Source organism: Mastomys coucha, unplaced genomic scaffold (assembly GCF_008632895.1).
Source record: "Mastomys coucha isolate ucsf_1 unplaced genomic scaffold, UCSF_Mcou_1 pScaffold22, whole genome shotgun sequence".
Lineage (NCBI taxonomy): Eukaryota > Metazoa > Chordata > Mammalia > Rodentia > Muridae > Mastomys > Mastomys coucha.
The window spans coordinates 260,926,861-260,944,161 of record NW_022196905.1 but is presented as its reverse complement, the minus strand read 5'-3'; the positions used below and the strand labels follow the sequence as shown (position 1 = coordinate 260,944,161).

The 17,301-nt window shown below is 53.5% G+C and overlaps 3 protein-coding genes across 9 annotated transcripts in view; 2 read left to right on the top strand and 1 right to left on the bottom strand.

The window, feature by feature from the left end:
* Piezo1 (piezo type mechanosensitive ion channel component 1) overlaps nt 1–577 on the top strand; it is a 67,744-nt gene extending 67,167 nt beyond the window's left edge. For all 6 annotated transcript variants that reach the window (XM_031341677.1, XM_031341675.1, XM_031341673.1 and 3 more), the window contains one exon: nt 39–577. In XM_031341677.1, coding sequence (XP_031197537.1) covers nt 39–288 — 250 coding nt within the window. In that variant the 3' untranslated portion in view covers nt 289–577. The remainder of the gene's footprint in view (nt 1–38) is intronic.
* Nucleotides 546–5,648, bottom strand: Ctu2 (cytosolic thiouridylase subunit 2). The gene is made up of 15 exons (XM_031341678.1): nt 5,430–5,648; nt 5,132–5,206; nt 4,761–4,839; nt 4,507–4,566; nt 3,510–3,570; nt 3,074–3,183; nt 2,682–2,968; nt 2,468–2,603; nt 2,159–2,290; nt 1,645–1,736; nt 1,306–1,409; nt 1,087–1,225; nt 908–974; nt 776–834; nt 546–705 (listed from the first exon to the last, which is right to left on the bottom strand). The coding sequence occupies exons 1-15, from the start codon at nt 5,549–5,551 to the stop codon at nt 585–587; spliced, it is 1,644 nt and encodes a 547-aa protein (XP_031197538.1). The 5' UTR covers nt 5,552–5,648; the 3' UTR covers nt 546–584.
* On the top strand, nt 5,606–15,366 carry Rnf166 (ring finger protein 166). Of its 2 annotated transcripts, XM_031341679.1 has the most exons (6): nt 5,606–5,834; nt 11,386–11,542; nt 12,802–12,914; nt 13,172–13,286; nt 13,461–13,568; nt 14,294–15,366. In XM_031341679.1, exons 1-6 carry the CDS (start codon nt 5,680–5,682, stop codon nt 14,357–14,359), a joined length of 714 nt encoding a protein of 237 aa, XP_031197539.1. In that variant the 5' UTR covers nt 5,606–5,679; the 3' UTR covers nt 14,360–15,366. The 2 variants fall into 2 exon arrangements, with proteins under 2 accessions (XP_031197539.1, XP_031197540.1); XM_031341680.1 differs by lacking the exon at nt 11,386–11,542 and having other exon boundaries at nt 5,721–5,834.
* The last annotated feature ends 1,935 nt before the right edge of the window (nt 15,367–17,301 follow it).

Below are 17,301 nucleotides of genomic sequence, written 5' to 3'. Positions count from 1 at the left end.
TGGTCCCGGCTCACACACCTGCCTCTCCTGCCTGTCAGGATTGTGGGGCTGTACGTGTCCATCGTGCTGGTGGTCGGCAAGTTTGTAAGGGGCTTCTTCAGTGAGATCTCACACTCCATCATGTTCGAGGAGCTGCCGTGTGTGGACCGCATCCTCAAGCTGTGCCAGGACATCTTCTTGGTGCGGGAGACCCGGGAGCTGGAGCTGGAGGAGGAGCTGTATGCCAAGCTCATATTCCTATACCGATCGCCAGAGACCATGATCAAGTGGACACGCGAGAGGGAGTAGGAGCCCAGCCCCTGGGCACCGGGAATGAAGGAGCTGCCCCAGGGCAGCATGGCCACCAGGGCTGGCAGAGCTCCTTGGGTTAGAGCGTGGCTGCCCGAGGCATGAGCTGCGACACGTCCTGGCCTACATAAGCCCTGATGATGCTGCTGTCAAAGGGACGCTGCGTCCCTGCCAGTTGGGCTGGGGCCCAGTGTAGCCTAGGGCTAGCCACACTGGGCCTGGGGGCCTGGCTCTCCCTTCCCACAAGTACTGTAGGGTTTTCTAAGTAAAACATTTTTATTTATACAAATGGACCGTCACAGACCAATCCCTTTGTCCTCGCCTTCCTGCTTCATGACTTCGCATGACTCAGCTCTGTTTTCCTCTTTCTCCTCATCTGTAATCAGATACTCCTGGATTTCCTCAGAGATCGAGCCCCTGTAGGAGAGTGCAGTGAGAACCAGTCCTAGGGTTGTCCCCAGAGGTCTCCCCAAAGAGCAGGCATTACCTCTGGCTGCGGAGCTGAGCCTCAGCCAGGACGTAGGGTGGCAGTGGGTCCAGGGAAGGCTACAAGAGATAGAGTGTGAGAAGCCATGGGACCATGGGGATAGCTCACAGGGACAGATGGACAGCCACTCACCAGGTCCTTCATGTTCACCCGGCAGCTGTAACATAACTGCTCTGTGATGCAGGTCCATGCATCCCCCCTGTGGAAGCAGAACTGGACTTGTGTGCCTGGTCTCACTCTGAACTGTTTAAGGACACCATCTTTCTCCCCCTCAACCCTGCTCACAGGGCAGGACACAGGCAGGGTCTTACCTCTTGCCGACTGCCCTATGGCAGCTCTGGGCCTGACCCTCCCCTGCACCACAGGAGGGCCGGGTAGGCATCCCAGCCTCAGTAGTCAGCATCTGGGAGAGATGTGAGGAGGACTGAGCCCCAAAGGCCGTGGCACTGTCTGCAACAGAGAGGGGCTGAGGGGACCCTGGGGCAGTCAAATAACTACCCCACAGCACTCTAGGAAGGCCCTGCACGCACCAGCATTGTCAATGTCCAGGGCACACATGCAGAGGAGGCAGCTGGGGCCTGAGGAGCCAGTGGCACAGCCCTCCCGGGGAGCTTTGACCAACTTCTCACTTGTCCTGTGGACAGGTGCGTAGGCAAACAAGGCTGGGTAACAAGCAGCATCAAGCTCAACAGCACCCCAGGGCCCACACACCTGTACAACAGCACCCCAGGGCTCACACACACCTGTACAACAGCACCCCAGAGCTCACACACACCTGTACAACAGCACCCCAGGGCTCACATACACCTGTACAACAGCACCCCAGGGCTCACACACACCTGTACAGCAGCACCCAAGGGCACACACACCTGTACACGGTGCTAACTGTAGAGGGGAACAGAGTCTGCAGCCTTAAGATAAAGGCCTCCATCAGCCGGTGGATGCTAGCCTTTTCTGGAGCCTAGGGACAATCAGATGGGGGACTTCAGAAGGGCCCAGGGGGACTTAAAACAAGTACCATGGGCTTCACGTGGCCAGCACTGAAATCAGCACAGGACTCACACAGTCTCATCTTGCCACCCTTTCACCTCAGGGACAGACCCTCTCCCCCCAAGCCACTTCCTTAGTCAGCCTGCTTTTCCAGATTCAGGTCATGCTTGAAGGAGCCTTGGAAACATGGATAACACTATTGGCCTTTTCAGAGGCTGGGTGGCAGGTGCTAAAGTCACAGAGAACCAGCTAGGTCCTCAAGGGCAGCCCTAGGGGAGGAAGGGCTGAAGCTGCCAGGTAAGGATTTGAGGCCCTGATGATGCACTGGGGATTTCTGACTCTGTGGAGAGGATGCCCCCAACCAGCCCACGTAGTTCTCCTCCAAAGGCCCACCTTGGTATCAATGGCTGGTGTGAAGACTGAGGGGACTCCAAACAGGTGGTTGTAGAAGGCCACTTCCTTCAGTGTGTGGTCCCGCATGGGCCTCACCAACACCACATCCCCATGTCGCTCATCTGAGAAGCCCTGGAAAGCAGATGCCGTGTGGCTCAAATCCTAGCAATACGGCCTCCTACTGCCACCACCATCTATGCTTAGGTCCCAGGCCTCTCCATTTGGAAGACCCCAGGATATCCCAAAGGTGCCTTCAAACAGAGGAGGCCAAAGAGTCAAGGGACACCCTGGCCTCTAGACCCTGCATACCGTGTCCCAGGCGAGGAAGGCGCCTCTCCCCAGGGCCAGGTTGGTCATAAGCTTGATGGCCAGGCGGGTGCAGCTCTCCCCTGTCATCACCTTGCAGTAGCCATGGGTTCGGGCTACATGCACAGTCAGGTGGGTCCTGGGATGGGGTAAATTACAGGAGCTGGAGCTGGAGCCCCTTCCACAAGTTAGGCAGGGCTAGCAGCAATGTGCTCACCTCAGGGTCTGTAGAAGCTCCTCTTTGGCTGTCAGTGTCTTTATGGAGTTGAACAACCTAGACAAGGCCTCAGTCTGAGCAGCTTTGGGGTACCCAGCCGTGCTTGGGGGCTCCTGGCTGTGGGGTGGATGCAGCTGATCCTCTCCCTGAGCCGGGCTGGCACAGGCCTCAGCCCCCAGCACATGCTGCTGCTGCAGGAAGCTGTCCACAGCTGCCTTGTAGGCCTCCTCTGTCCCTGCTGGCTGCTGGGAAGCACAGCATAGCACTGATGGTGGCAAGCTGAACACCTTGCAGGATGAAAGAAGGGGCACTGAGTCCAAGGCCCACGGAGCCTGGCAGGTATTCCCTCCAAGGTCACCACAGGACCCCTTACCAAGGGCAGACCCACCTACCTCTTCTAAGGCAACCACATGCCACGGGAAGCCAATGTTCTTCAGGATCCGCTTCACCTCAGCCACCGTCTTCTCTCTGTCCTCTGAGCTCTGGCCACAGGCTGCTCCCTCTGTGAAACCCAGTGAGACGCATGTATGTAGGTTTCACGAAGGAAGAGCCTGATGGGACAGGCTAAGGAGGTCAGTGCCACACACAAAAGTCCCACTGGATCCGCTCTGTAAGAGCAGGACTGGCCTTTTCTTTGGGGTGCTTTCAGACAGGCTCCCCTCACAGCTAAAGAAACTTTCTGCCCCGAAGACCAGCTCTAAGTCACCTTCTTCAACCATGGGCCCTTCAAAACAATTAGGAAACCACCTCTGTCCCCAGCCTGTCCCCTGGAAAGCTTGTGGGGTTCACGCATTTCTGGGGACTGGGTAGAGGAGTGGCCACACGTACCATCAACATAGATGACTCCTGGCACGAAGCGTAGCCGTTTTGCAGAGTCCTGACTCAGGCCCTAGAAGGGAAGTGTCAGAACTCAGCTCTGACCCAAAGCACTTCTCTGACTTCAGACTATCCAGGCAGCAGACCACACGGTCTAGGTCTTCCCTCCTCACAGGGGTGTGTGGAGGGCCAAGTCTTCCCTCCTGTATGAGGGAAGGCATGTCCTATCTGTACCAGAACTTCAGAACTTCCCCCAACCTCAGCCTGTCTCTGACACCTAAGCCGCCCGAGACAGCACTGAGCCACGGGGGCGCTTTACCATCTGCTGGGCACCCCAGAATCCTCGGAAAGTGTTTTGGAACATAAGAACTGAGGTGACGATATGTGGAGAGCAGGGGCAGAGTCTCCCAAGAGAAGTGGTGTCAGACACTGACAAATGGCTTCACAGTGAGCTCTCACCTCCACTTGTGTAGGTCTAGGGGACCCGTAGGTGAGACAAAAGCCACTAAGTACCACACTGGAGCAGCACTGTCACTGACACCTATCCTACCCAGACAGCCTCTCCACTGGCCCCTCTAGCTGGTACCCCACAGTGAAAGGGCAGGTAGGCCCCTGTTCTGCGCAGGGCCCCTCAAGGAAACCCTGTATCCCTCTGCAGGTTCAGACATGCTTAGCTTGAGTCCCCGATCCATCTGCCTCACTCCCTCACTTCTACCTACGCTGCTTCTCTCATCCCTTCGTGGCAAATACTTCTCTCTGTTCATGGTCAGGGTTAGCCAATCTTTAACACTGTGTCCTAACAAATAAAACTAAACGGGGCGTTGCCCGGGACCCTGCATAGGGTTCTGGATTGCACGCTGCTGAATATACCCAAGACATCCTAAAGGTGTCTCAGCTGGAGTAGGGGTGCTGTCTAGTGTCAACCAGTAGCTTCGTCGTATAGGCTGAGGAAGGAGGCCCCTGCTAATTCAATCCAGAAACCTACGCCCACAAGATGGTGTAGATGTACCTCAAGAACTTGCCAGACCATGGAGCTGGACGAAGGCCCCCCAGACCAGGACAAGAGCACCTGGGGGTAGGGAGAAAGCATCAGCAAGGACATGCATCTTCAACATGAGCATGTCTCATCTCGTCGTCCATTTCTTGGACAGCCCCCAGACACTAAGTCTACCCTCAAAGTCCAGAGACAGTAGGCCAGCTGAAGAAATGAGCATAAAGGAAAACAGCAGGGCTGACAGCCAAGCACCCAGGCCCCATAGGTACCTTCTCGCCAGGAAAGATGACCCGGTTTTTCCCAAGCATGGCTCTGAATTTGTGGACATAGAATGCCTTGAAACAATCCCTGTAACACAGAAGCAAAGGGAGGCTGGCTGCACCTGCCCAAGAGATTGTGGGATTTTGTTTGACAGGGTCTCTCTGTAGCCCAAGCTGACTTCAAGTCAGAGGTAATTCTGTCAGGGAATCTGTAGTATTGAATTGGCAGGTGAGTCTAGTTTAGATGACAAGGGTCGTTACCAGTGGTTCCCACCACTACTTATGGTTAGGGCCAACGGGACAAGCACGTACAAAGTAACCGCGCCTTTACAAGAAAAAAAAGCAAGCCTGGAAAAGGGAGGAGGCTGCCAAAATCTCACCTGCAGAAGGCATCTCCCGCTCGTATTACTACCACCGGCAGGCCTTCTGCGCACTTCACACATTTCTGCTCCCGGCTGTGAAAGAATAAGAACATACATGGCATATTCTCCAACCACTGCGGGCTTGGGGGAGTCAGTGTCTCGCTTCCCGGCCCGAGCTGGCGGAGGAAGCGCCAGGCTCACATGCCAGGGCCTATGTTTAGTTCTAGCTGCCGACTCACAGCAGCCCTGGAACTCAGGTTGGAGGCTGCGAGGACCGAAGGGGACTGTCCCCGGCCTGGTGGTAGAAGGTTCTTACCTCGGCCGCGGAACGGGCGGAGGCTCCCGCTGCGCCGGCCCCGCGTAATCCTCACCGGCCTGACACATGGAGGGGCTGGTCCCGGACTGCGGTAGCAGAGAGCCGGCGCGCCGAGATGACATCACCGCAAGCGGGCGCTGTGGTGACGTAACACGGGGGGGCTGAGCGGTGACGCCAGCGCGGCGCCGTCGCGGCAGTGACGCCGGTCTGCCGGCCTGGATAGGGGGCGGCGGCGGCGGCCTGCCCGGGGATGGCGATGTTCCGCAGCTTGGTGGCCTCGGCGCAGCAGCGGCAGCCGCCGGCTGGGCCCGCGGGCGGCGACAGCGGACTGGAAGCGCAGTTCACCTGTCCCATCTGCCTGGAGGTGTACCATCGGCCAGTGGCCATCGGCAGCTGCGGCCACACGTGAGAGCGCGCGCCGGGAGCCCGCGGGAGGGGGGTCCGGGCCCGGGTCGTGGCTGACGGCCGAACGGGGACGTGGGGAAGCAGTCCCTGTTCCTTACCTAACGGCCGCTCGCGCGCCCTGCACCCGCCCCGGCCCCGCGCGTTGCCAACGGCCGCCGGCTGCTTCGAGGGCGGTGGACGCGGCCGCTGCGCCGAGCGCAGGGGTCCGGGCTTGCAGAGATCGGGCGGGCCGTTGAAAATAAACAACTTGTGGCTTTTGCAACCCACTCTATTCCACCCTATGTCTGCTCGTTTTGACTGTCAAGGAAATGAGTTCCCTAAAGTTAGGAGAGGGACTCGTTTGGAGCCTGGTGTTTTGTTTTGGAGGACTTGGCCTATTCTGAGCATGAAGCTTCCAGGTAGCAGGGCCTAAAGGGACCTAGACACCAAGCACTTCCTTAGGTGCCCAGCTGAGCCAAGACCTCCCCCAATCTGGCTCCTCCTCCTCCCGTGTTTCAGGAGCAGAAACTTGAGGATGTGACTCTTCGCGAGAGGGAGCGGTACTCAGGGCCTTCGTAGCCCCAGCCTGGTTGGGAGGGAGCCAAGATAGAACGTCTGCTCCATGACCTCCCCACAGTACAGCTCTTGAGATTAGCCGATGGAGAAAGGGCAGGAGGACTTCTCAGCAGAGGGCCACCAGCTGAGGTGGTGGGGCTCTCCGCTGCTTGGAGCTGGACAAGGTGCACCCAGATTGGTGGGAGGCATTTTGCAAACAGAGGCAGCTGATTTTGGAGGCTCTAATGCAGAGGGAACTGGAACCGCTTGGGTAGGCGTGTGCCTACTAGTCATACAGGGAGGTGGCAGAGACCTTGTCTCCATCCAGAGCTGCCTTCACTTTCCCTGCCCCCTGTGTCAGGCTGAACAGAACTGGATCCCTCTGAGTGAGCTGCTAGGTTGTCTTGTAAGAACACAGCTAGCTCCTGCTCCGTCTAGTGCTCCTGTGACATTCTAGCAGGAAGCCTTTGATCAGGACCCCCCCTTTTTTTTTTGTATGCACGCAGGAGTGGGCGTTTTACGGTGTGTTCTGTGAGGTGGTGTTTTTTAAAGAAGTCCCTTCACTCTGTGCACACAGGCCACTGCGTTCTTCAGTTTGCTAATATTCACCCATCAGTACGTGTTGTCCTCCTGGCCAGGTAGAACACAGGATTGAAAAGCATCTTTCCTGTGAACCTGTTCCTATTGCTGCTCCTGCAGGCTTTTGTCCGGACAGCTTCACCTGTCCTGCAGGTGGTCCTGCTTTCTTTGCTGGTTCCGTTTCCCCAGCTGTTTAATCCTACCTTTAATTTGCAGTGTCTGTTGGGTGTAGCCCGTGTTCAAATAAATGTGAGGGGTATGCTTTTCCATCACCTTTTAAAATTTCACCGACTCCTCCTGTCTTTGAGCCACCTGACCAGAAACTGTTTCCTTCTTGAAGTTTTCTTGTGAGTAGAACCCTACAGAAGTGCCTGGACAAGAGAGGGAGAGGAAGTGGAAAAGCTTTGAGGTTGCAGAGACAGGCAGGGGGCCTGGCAGTGGGGCCAGTTTAGAGCTGTGCTCCAGGAACCACCCCAAGACCACAGAGGAGCAGTCTTGAAAGTAGAATGGGGATCATCTTGAGACTTCAAGAACCAACTTTGCCTGAGGTGACTGAATGTTTGCCTAGCCAAGAACACAGGAAGGGGTGATACAGTGGGCGGGCGCTCTCTCCCACATTTATCCCCTCAGTTTCATCACTTGGTGGAGAAGCTGCCCAGCACCCGCCTCTGTAGATGCAGGCAGGAACTCTCTGTGGGAGAAGTGTGGTCTGGAAACTAGGCCAAGAGCTGTGCCCCATGTTTTGTTCTCCTTCCTCCTCTTGAGGCTTGTGACGAATCCGTGTAGACAAGCAGTCTCAAGGACTTGAGACCTCCTTGCATTCTTCGAGAATGAGCAGCTTCCTCTCTGTCAATGAAGGCCTGCTCTTCTGGCACAATTTCCTCTTTCCCGGTGTGGCCTGGTTCTCCTGTGGGCTTCTTTGAGGTAGAATGCAGCGCTGCATAATTTGCTTGTTCAGAGCGTGGACACCAGACCAGGCATGGTGGCTCCTACCTGTAAATTGGTAGCATTCCTAGTATTCAGAAGACTGAGGAAGGACAGGAATGAGTTCAAGGCCTGGCCACAAAGTGAAATCTTATGTTAAAGTTTTTAGGGTTTTTATTTTTTGTTTATGGGTGTTTTGCCTGCATGTGTGTCTGCATTGTGCATGCACTACCCCTGGAGGCCAGGAATGGCATTGGATTGCCTCAAGGTTGTAGCTGCAGACAGTTGATAGCCTCCACCATGTGGGTGCTGGGAATCAAACCAACATCCTCTGCAGGAGCAGTCAGTGCTCTTAACCAGTGCATCGCTGAGCCATCTCTCCAGCCTCGTGTCTTAAAAAACTTCAACAAATGTGAAAGCCATTGGTTTCTCTCATGCTTAGTCACACAACCTTTAGCACCATTTAGAACATTCCCTGCCCCAAAAAAGAAGCCACTCCTTCCACAGTCCTGGCACCTGCTCACCAGTTGTCATTCTCTCTCTCTGGATTGGTCCATGCTCCTATAAATGGAACTGGGATTCCAAGTCTGGGTATGTGGTTGCTCTGTGAGGGTGAGGTAGGTGAGAGAGAGCCACTCTTGACTTCAGAAAAGTGCTTCTGAGAGTCCTTCACACCTACTGAGTGTCAGGTCTCAGGCTGATCTTGTTTCTCTTGGCTTGGTTAAGCATGGCTTGCCAGGTGGTGGCTCCATCAAAAAGAAGGGTGCAGGAACCTTTACACTGCCTTAGTGGGCCCACCACCCTTATTGCTGCAGAGAGGACATTTTCTTGAGATCTCAAAATGCCAGAAGGGACATTGGCTGTGTCCCTTGCAAATTCAGGAATATTCTGACATCTCTTCTGACCAATGTAGCTCCTCATCCTGACCCCACAGCCTGCTGAAAAGTCTCAAGGAGAAGTAAAACTTCACACTGACTTCTTGTAATCTCTTCCTTCAGTCTTGGAGGTTGCCATCTTTCTGGAGGCTGAGTCATTTCCCCTCTTCCTACCAGGTGCTATTAATGAGCACTTGTGATTCTGTGCAGAGGTCACCTCCTAAAACTCTGAGCTTCCACATTAAACCTAGAATCTTCACTTAATGGGCTCATATCAATAAACTCAGCCTGATCTAGTTTTATGTTCCTTCCACCATTATCCCACACACTTAAAATCCATTCCCACACATATTCCCCAGACTTCTGCTTAATGAATTAGCAGAGTCATTAAACTCCTTAGTAGTGTGGCACACCTCTTCAGGGACTAAACTTTTTACCTCCTGTCTAGGAGCTTGCTAGCCTTAAGTCTGGTTATGGGTCTAGAGGTACCTGTTGGTGGGCGCTGAGGGACATCAGCACTGTCTTGCCTGGCATTTCCTTCAGACAGAGTCACTGCTGGTTTAGCAGACAATGAACAGCTAATTTCCTCAGTCAGAGGTAGAAGAGGCAGTAGTTCAGGGAGTCGGAGGTCGGAGTCCATCTGCTGAGGGTGGCGACTTCCTCAGGAGAGAGAGAGACCTTTGAGGATCTGAGGTTTCAGCATCCTCAGCTTCAATATGGTCCTCCCACACATCTTCATCCCAAGTGCCAGGATTCCACTCTTTACCAGTTTATGTCCACACCCTCTGAGGTTGGGGCTTGAGTTTTTGCTGTAATTTAGCCAACACTATAATGGGGTTTGATTCTCTTCAGTGTGCGCTTTGTGGCTGCTGGACAGAGGTTCTCTTCCAGGGTGCACCTAGAAACCTTTCCGCTGTTTATTCTCTTCTGGAGCTGGTCAGTTTTAACATTCTCTATTGTTATCCTTTACTGAATTCCCTGTGCTGGAAGTCAGTTAACTGGTACCCCCGCACAGCTCATCCTTCCCCCTTTATCTGGGGATGCTAGGAGCAGCTAACCAGCAGCATCATTCTCCTTGGTTTTTCTACAAATTGTCATTTTTTTATATATATACAGAGTCACCATATCCATTGCCACTCAGTTGGTGAACCAGAATAAACAAATACATCCATTTTCTTCAATTTATAAACTAGTTCACACCACGGGCTTTCAGTACTCAATAAATTTCCAGGGCAGGTTCTAATAACTGTAGGTGTTGGCAAATTGAAAAGCCTATTTCAGATACCTAAAAGTTCAGCCTTAGACTTCTCTTCTTTAGAGACAGTTCTGACACCAAAATCTGTATTAGTCAGTGTTCTCTAGAGAAACAGAACTTAATAGAATGAATGTATATTATATGAATATACATACATATATATATATATATATACATACATACAGATATATGTGTGATTGATTTATTAGAATGGTTTATAAGCCATAGTCCAGCTAGTCTAACAATGGCTCTCTACCAATGGAAGGCCCAAGAATCCAGTACTTGTTCCATCTACAGCATCAGATGTCTCAGCTGGTCTTCAGGATATTCCAGAATTCCAAAAAAGTAGGCTCTAATGCCAGTGAAGGAATGGACTCACCAGTGAGGGCAAGAGCAGGCAGGCAATGGAGCAAGCTTCCTCTTTGTGTCCTTTATATTGGCTGCCAGCAGAAGATGCGGCCCAGATTAAAGGTCTGGAAGGTCAGGATTAGAAGTGTCTCTTCCCACATCGAATGCTTTAATTAGGAAAAAGTCCCTCACAGGTGTGCCCAGCCATTGGGTTTAGCTACTTCCAGATGTAGTCGGTTGGCAGCCAAGACGGCCATTAGCGTGCACAGTCACACTCCTCCTGTTCCCCACTGCTGTGCAGCTGCTGAGTACAGGACACCACAGACACCGGCAAAGACCGACTGAACTCAAGCTGCTCGCATCTGGGAGCACGCCAGCAAGAGGTGGCACAGGCCCTCCTTTCACTAAGTGTTGACTCACAGGATACAAGAACCTTGCGACCTAGAACCCTGTCCCTGGCCAGCTTAGGCAATCTGGTGAACCAGGGTTCCAGGCCTGGCATTGTCTTCTCCACAGTTGTTAGTAATTTTGTTTTTTTGTTTGTTTGTTTGTTTGTTTGTTTTTGGTTTTTTTTGAGACAGAGTTTCTCTGTGTAGCCCTGGCTGTCCTGGAACTCACTCTGTAGACCAGGCTGGCCTCGAACTCAGAAATCTGCCTGCCTCTGCCTCCCAAGCGCTGGGATTAAAGGCATGTGCCACCACCGCCTGGCCAGTTGTTAGTAATTTTATCCCTGGCCCCTGGACTGATACCCTGACCCTAAGTTTCTGTCAATCACCACATAATCAGGAGACTTTCAGGAAAGAGCCCGCATCCTGCCACAGAGATGCTCCTTCTGAGGGTACAGGCTGCAGGGGATATGCCTGTAAGAGGGCTGTCCTGCTGGGAGGGACAGCTCACCTCTTAGCTATGTCCCACTGGGGTAGGGTAGGGCTGGGATGTGAACTCAAGACTGTCTGCAGATCTAGCAGTAGCAACTGGGCGCCACTCTGTTTATCCTGGCATGGAAGGAGTAGCCTCAGGTCCATGTCACCTGCAGGTTCTGCGGGGAGTGCCTCCAGCCATGTCTGCAGGTGCCATCCCCTCTGTGCCCGCTCTGCCGTCTGCCCTTCGACCCCAAGAAAGTGGACAAGGCCACCCATGTAGAGAAGCAGCTCTCATCTTACAAGGCACCCTGTCGGGGTTGCAACAAGAAGGTACCCGCCCTGCTCGGGTTTCCTCAGGCTGGGGGAGGCTCTGGGTGGGGCAGCTTCCGCCCACGGGTTCCACTCTCCAGTAGAGGAACTGGGTGCATGGATTCATATCCCTTTCTGTTGAACCACAACTGCTGCAGTGTGAAGCCACCTGCCAGACCCTCTCAGACCTGCAACAAATCTGGGGAAGCCAAGAAGGTTCTGGGGGCTGTGAGTAGGAGGTGCTGCCAGACAGGGCTTTTGAGTATTAGCTCCTTGCACCTGGTGTTGTGTCTGTCCTGAGCAGAGTGGCCTGCGCACTATCACTTTACCTGTGATGGGCTCTCAGTCCCCAGAACCCGCCTTGCTCCCACATTCTTCCTTTGTTCCTAGGGAAATAAGCAGCTGTGAGCACATTGCAGTTATGTCTCAGACATCCCCGTGTCTAGTTAATAAACAGTGACTGTGTTAACCTGTCACAATGTCCTGAAGGTCACCAGGCAGATGAACTGGAATGACCTTGGGCTGAGTCAGCTGCTGTAGTCCCCTTAGTGCTTGGGTTCCCTGGTTAGACTTTTCCAGGGAGACTTGAGGACACAATCCTGTCAGTGTCACATGTGAAATGGCTGCACACCTCACCTGAACACCTCAAGTTTATAATCTGTCTTTTGGAGCAAATTTGCCCTGCATGGATACCCAGCTGTGACAAGTAACTTCAGGAGGACCTTCTTGGACCCCTGCTGTCTTAGGCACAAACTCTGGCTGCTGAGGACATGTGCTATACCCACCTGACAAGGGTGGTGTACTGCGTGGCCTCCTTCTTCAGTCTTGTGGAGTGTCTACCCCCAACTTTGATGTAGGACCTGTGTCCACCCTCGGGAAGGCTCGCCATAGCTTCTTTTCTCTCTTCAGGGTTACTTATTGAGCCCATGCTGGGGTGAGCCTCTAAGGCAAGAGATACTAATCCTGTCTACTCATACTTGCAGGTCTTTCTAGGGACTCAGGCATGGGGCCTACTAGCTCTGTCCTGAGGAGCTAGTGGCTTACATCTGTTCTCTACAGCTAGCTACCCTGAGGGCCAGGACCTCTGCTGTGTCTGTGTAGCTCTGTAGAAACCCATATACCTTCATGTGTTCTCTCTTCCTCGCCAGAGTCCCTTCCAGAAGCCCCAGCTGTAGGTTGCTGCTCAGGCTCTGCATGCTCTAAGAGCAGAAGGGATGGGTCGCTCTCTGTCTCTGCTGCCTGAGTCCTAACCTGCCCAGCTCTGCTTCCTTCATCCACAGGTGACACTGGCCAAGATGAGAGCACACATTTCCTCCTGCCTCAAGGTCCAGGAGCAGATGGCTAACTGCCCGAAGTTCGTCCCTGTGGTGCCCACATCCCAGCCCATCCCCAGGTAGGCAAGCCCTCAGGATGGGAAGCCAGGATGGGCAGAGCAAAGGTTCTTCCTAGGCCAAGATCATAGAGTCCCCTGCCTTCTGTCATGGCCACGGCCCATTAGTCTAGTGTGTGCCATAGTGGAGAGGACCAGGAGTTTCCTTACAAGACATAAGTGCTCCCTTGGGCTGCAAGGGATGGGGCAGCACCAGCCTGTCTACAGATGGGAGGGTGGCTTCTCAGCCCCAGGCATGCTCGGTGATCTCCCACCCCCAGCAACATCCCCAACCGGTCTACCTTCGCTTGCCCCTACTGCGGAGCCCGCAATCTGGATCAGCAGGAGCTGGTGAAGCACTGTGTGGAAAGTCACCGTAGTGATCCCAACCGCGTGGTGAGCATCAGTGGCCTAGGGCTTCTGCCTGAGAGAGACATGAGGGACGAGCCTGGTGTGGGGATGGTACACCTTAAGTGGAGGGTGCTCTGCATGCCATACGATGAGTGGGTAGGTGGGTGGGCAAGCAGGCAGGAGAGGGCTCCTCCCTGCTACCCCCAACTTCTTTTCTAGGTATGCCCTATCTGCTCAGCAATGCCCTGGGGGGACCCCAGCTACAAAAGCGCCAACTTCCTGCAGCATCTGCTGCACCGGCACAAGTTCTCCTATGATACCTTCGTGGTAGGTGTCTCCTGCTGAGCCATGGCAGTGCTAAGATAATGTAGGGCACCAGGCACCCAAACTTGTCAAGGGGTTGGGCCTCCTGAGACATTACTTTGGTTCTGTAGCAGCTGCAGAGACCGAGTCCCTGGTAAGGTGTTTTCTTCCAGGAGACTGAAGGAAGCTGGAAGGATTTTCTTAGAAGCACCTGCCCACTCCTAACTAGGTCAGAAGCCCCCACCCCCATCCCATCATCTTCTGCAGCCTCTAGCCAAGTAGGGTTGGCTGGCTTCTTCCTGGTTCCCAAAGCTGGAAATCTTGTGGTCCCGACTAAACTTCCATCTCAGAAAACCCAGTTCTTGTCCAAAAACAGTGTGTAAAGGCTCCTGCTGCCAAGCTTGACAACTGGAGTTCAATCCCTGGTACCCATACGACAAATGAGAAAGTCCCCTGTCACACCTGCTCTGTGGCACACATACGTCTATACATATATACACCTAAAACTAAGCTGTAGAGAGAAACATTCTTACCATCTGAAAGGAAAAGGCTCATTTGTGAACCCACACAGAGCACAGGTTTGCACACATGACCCAAGGCCACCCATAGGAACCCCTGTCAGAACTGGGGCAGGCAGGCATTCTGTGAAGGAGGCTTGAGACACAGGGTGACAGTGGACTGGCCTGGGAATCAGTCCAGCTCCCGGGAACCATCCTGCTCCTCCCACACGCTTCTCTACTTGTCCCCAGGACTACAGCATCGACGAAGAAGCCGCCTTCCAGGCTGCCCTGGCTCTGTCCCTCTCTGAGAACTGAGGCACAGCCTGGCCACCTGCCTCGTCTGGGGCAGAAGACACACTCCGGCCTCAAGGGATAGGGCTGTTGCCCTTCTGCCCTGGCACCTGCATAGGAGTGCGCCTCACTGGGCCAAGTGGAATTGTACACAAGGAGAGCTGGTCTCAGAATCCCCAGGCTGGGATCCTGGCTAGCTGGCCCTTGTCATCAAGCAGGGCCACCAAGTCCTGGCCAGCAGCTCTGGGCCCTCGGTGCTTCAAGGGGCAGGTGCTGGCCGTGGGTTAGAGCAGTTGGCTGCCCTTCCCGGACTTGATGTCTTTGTGCGAAGAAGGATGAGGTGCCCTAAGCTGTGCCCAGCAGGACCAGGGGAGGAGGTGCCCAGCCAAGGCTGCCAGCCCACCCAGTCCCTAGCTTTGCTTCCACCGTGAGCATTTGGTACTGGCTTTTGTGATATTTAGGAACCCTGCGTTTTTCTATCTTATCCTGTGTGATAATCTTTTCACGTTTTCTAGAGCAAAGACAAAGCAGTTACTCTTCTATCGCAATACCCGTGTTTGACTAGGAAGAGCAGTATTTTTATGGAGCATTTACAAAGTTATATTTTTTAAAAAAAATAAACAAAAATAAACACGTGTGGGATCAGTGTAGAGGGAGGAGCGTGGGTGTGGCCGGGGCTTCGGGTGGGTGACAGGTGGTATCCAAGCCAGTGCTCTCTGAGGAGGCGGCTGGTTTCTTTTGATGATGACCCAGAAGAAATCCTAGCATCCAGCCATTTGCTGTGGCTGCTCCCAGCAGATGTAGTACAGCCCAGACAGAATGGAAGTCCTGCTTCATCACCTTCCAGAGCCAGCCACACCCCTCCTCAGGCAGGGACTTCCCTTACCAGTGGTAGAGCCCTCGAGGGCAGAGAGACCTGCTTGGTGACAGGTCACGCCAGAAAACGTTTGTCAGCATCTTGTTCTGTTCATGGCATAAATTGCTGTCTTTTCAAAAGAGTTTAAATAAAGTGTTTCCAAGCACCCACGGAAGCCTTGGTCCTGGATTTTACTACACCAATGTTGGTGTGAGCTGTGGCCGGCTGTGGCTGACAGAGTCCACATCTCCTCCTTGTCTCCAGGTGCTTTCTCCCTGGCAGTCATACCACTAAGTACCCATGGTGACTTTTCCCCTGGCCTCTGGGTGGCCTACAGAGTGGTGGAGACATTAGTACTAGTTACATCTCTCCATCTCTGGCTCCAGTTTCTCACTGTTCTGAGGCTGGATCCTGGATCTTTTGAGGTAGGCCAGCTTCCATGACTCCTCCGGGGCCCTGCCATCTTCTAGCTCACCGAGGGTTCTACTAGTCAAAGAGAGCTGGACATGGTGGTTCAAGCAGGGGATGCCCAGCCCTCGGGAGACCGAGGCAGTATTGTTCTGCATTCCAGGCCAGCCTGTGCTACATGGCAAGCTCCAGGAGGTGGTCAAGGACTACAAAGAAGACCTCAGAACATAATAAAAAGCTGAAGAGTCACTTGGCAGCCAGGCTCCTGAGAACAGATGCTATGGCTACATCTGCCCATAATGACTCCTTCCTGCCCCACTTTGTTTACAGGTGGCACTCATTGGCAGGCCTCTGTTGTAACACTTAAGTGGGATATGGTAGGCAAGTCAAAGCCCCCACCCACAGGCTGTAACCTGAGAAGGGTTGTTGCTGGACAAACCAACCTTGTAAGAAGCAGTCACTGCAGACTTCATTTGGGTGTTTCCCATGGCTGGGGGCCCTTGCAGGCAATGTCAGGCTCTGGACCAGCAGTGCTACAACAAGGCTACCTTCCCCCACCAGTTGTCTTCACTGGGCGTCAACTACTTCTGAGAGGCCTCAGAGCAGGGCTGGTCTGTGCTCATCCCTGGCTGCCAGCTAAGCCTACCACTTGTTGGGCAGTTGCTCACTGTCCTGAGCTGAAGTTGTGCTCTTACAGGCCCAGGCCTGTGCTATGACTAACCACAGTGACACAGTCATGTCACTCAGGGCATGATCTCTAGGTGCCCAGGAAACTCAGTCAGAGCTCCAAGCCAGTCACAGCAGGCCCTGACCTCGGCAGCAGCTCTGCACTTGGCCTGTTTCCTGAATTCTCTATGCTGCATCTGTGGAGGCCACAGGGTCAGCCCAATCTCTAAGGATCCTCATAACTGCGGGGTCTGCAAACCTGTGGGGGTTGGGGAAAGTGAAGAAAGAATGGAAGATTGAGAAGCTGGTAGTCCACTGTGGTCACATTGCACACATCTCAGCAAGGGGCGCAGGGCAGCCTGCTGTCCCGACTGTGCTCTGCTTCCTAGACAGCACCGGCAGTAATAGATCTGAGCTCACCGGTAAGTGTGGACTCATTAGCCCCTTGTACACTGTGGTATCTGGTTTCCATCCTTCAAGAGGCCTGGGGGAGAGGGAGAGTATAGCTGTCTTTGGTCCTTTGTTGGGGATTTTTTTCCCACCCTTTATTCCCCCAACCCTGCCCCAGTTTCACCCCCTAACACTAGACAGGAGAGAAACAAGGATAGAGGGGAAAGAGATACTTGAATCTAAGTTCTTTCCTTTTGTTTCTTCTTTGAGCACCCATGAGCGACCACCAACTACCAATTCTGCCTCTTTGAGGCCCTACATTTATCTACCCAGAATATCAAGTGTCACACAATTGCAGAAACTATCTGCAGCTGGCAAAACCACACCTCCGCGAGAGCACGAGGCAAATCATAGCTGCTGTGGATAATCTGAAGCAGCCCCATATCCCACAACTGGGATTAAAATAAAAGCACATTCTGATATTTCTGTGTATTTTAAAGAAATCAAAAGTCAGAGGTGGTGGCACTCACCTTTAATCCCAGCACTTGGGAGGCAGAGGCAGGCGGATTTCTGAGTTCAAGGCCAGCCTGGTCTACAGAGTGAGTTCCAGGACAGCCAGGGCTATACAGAGAAACCCTGTCGTGAA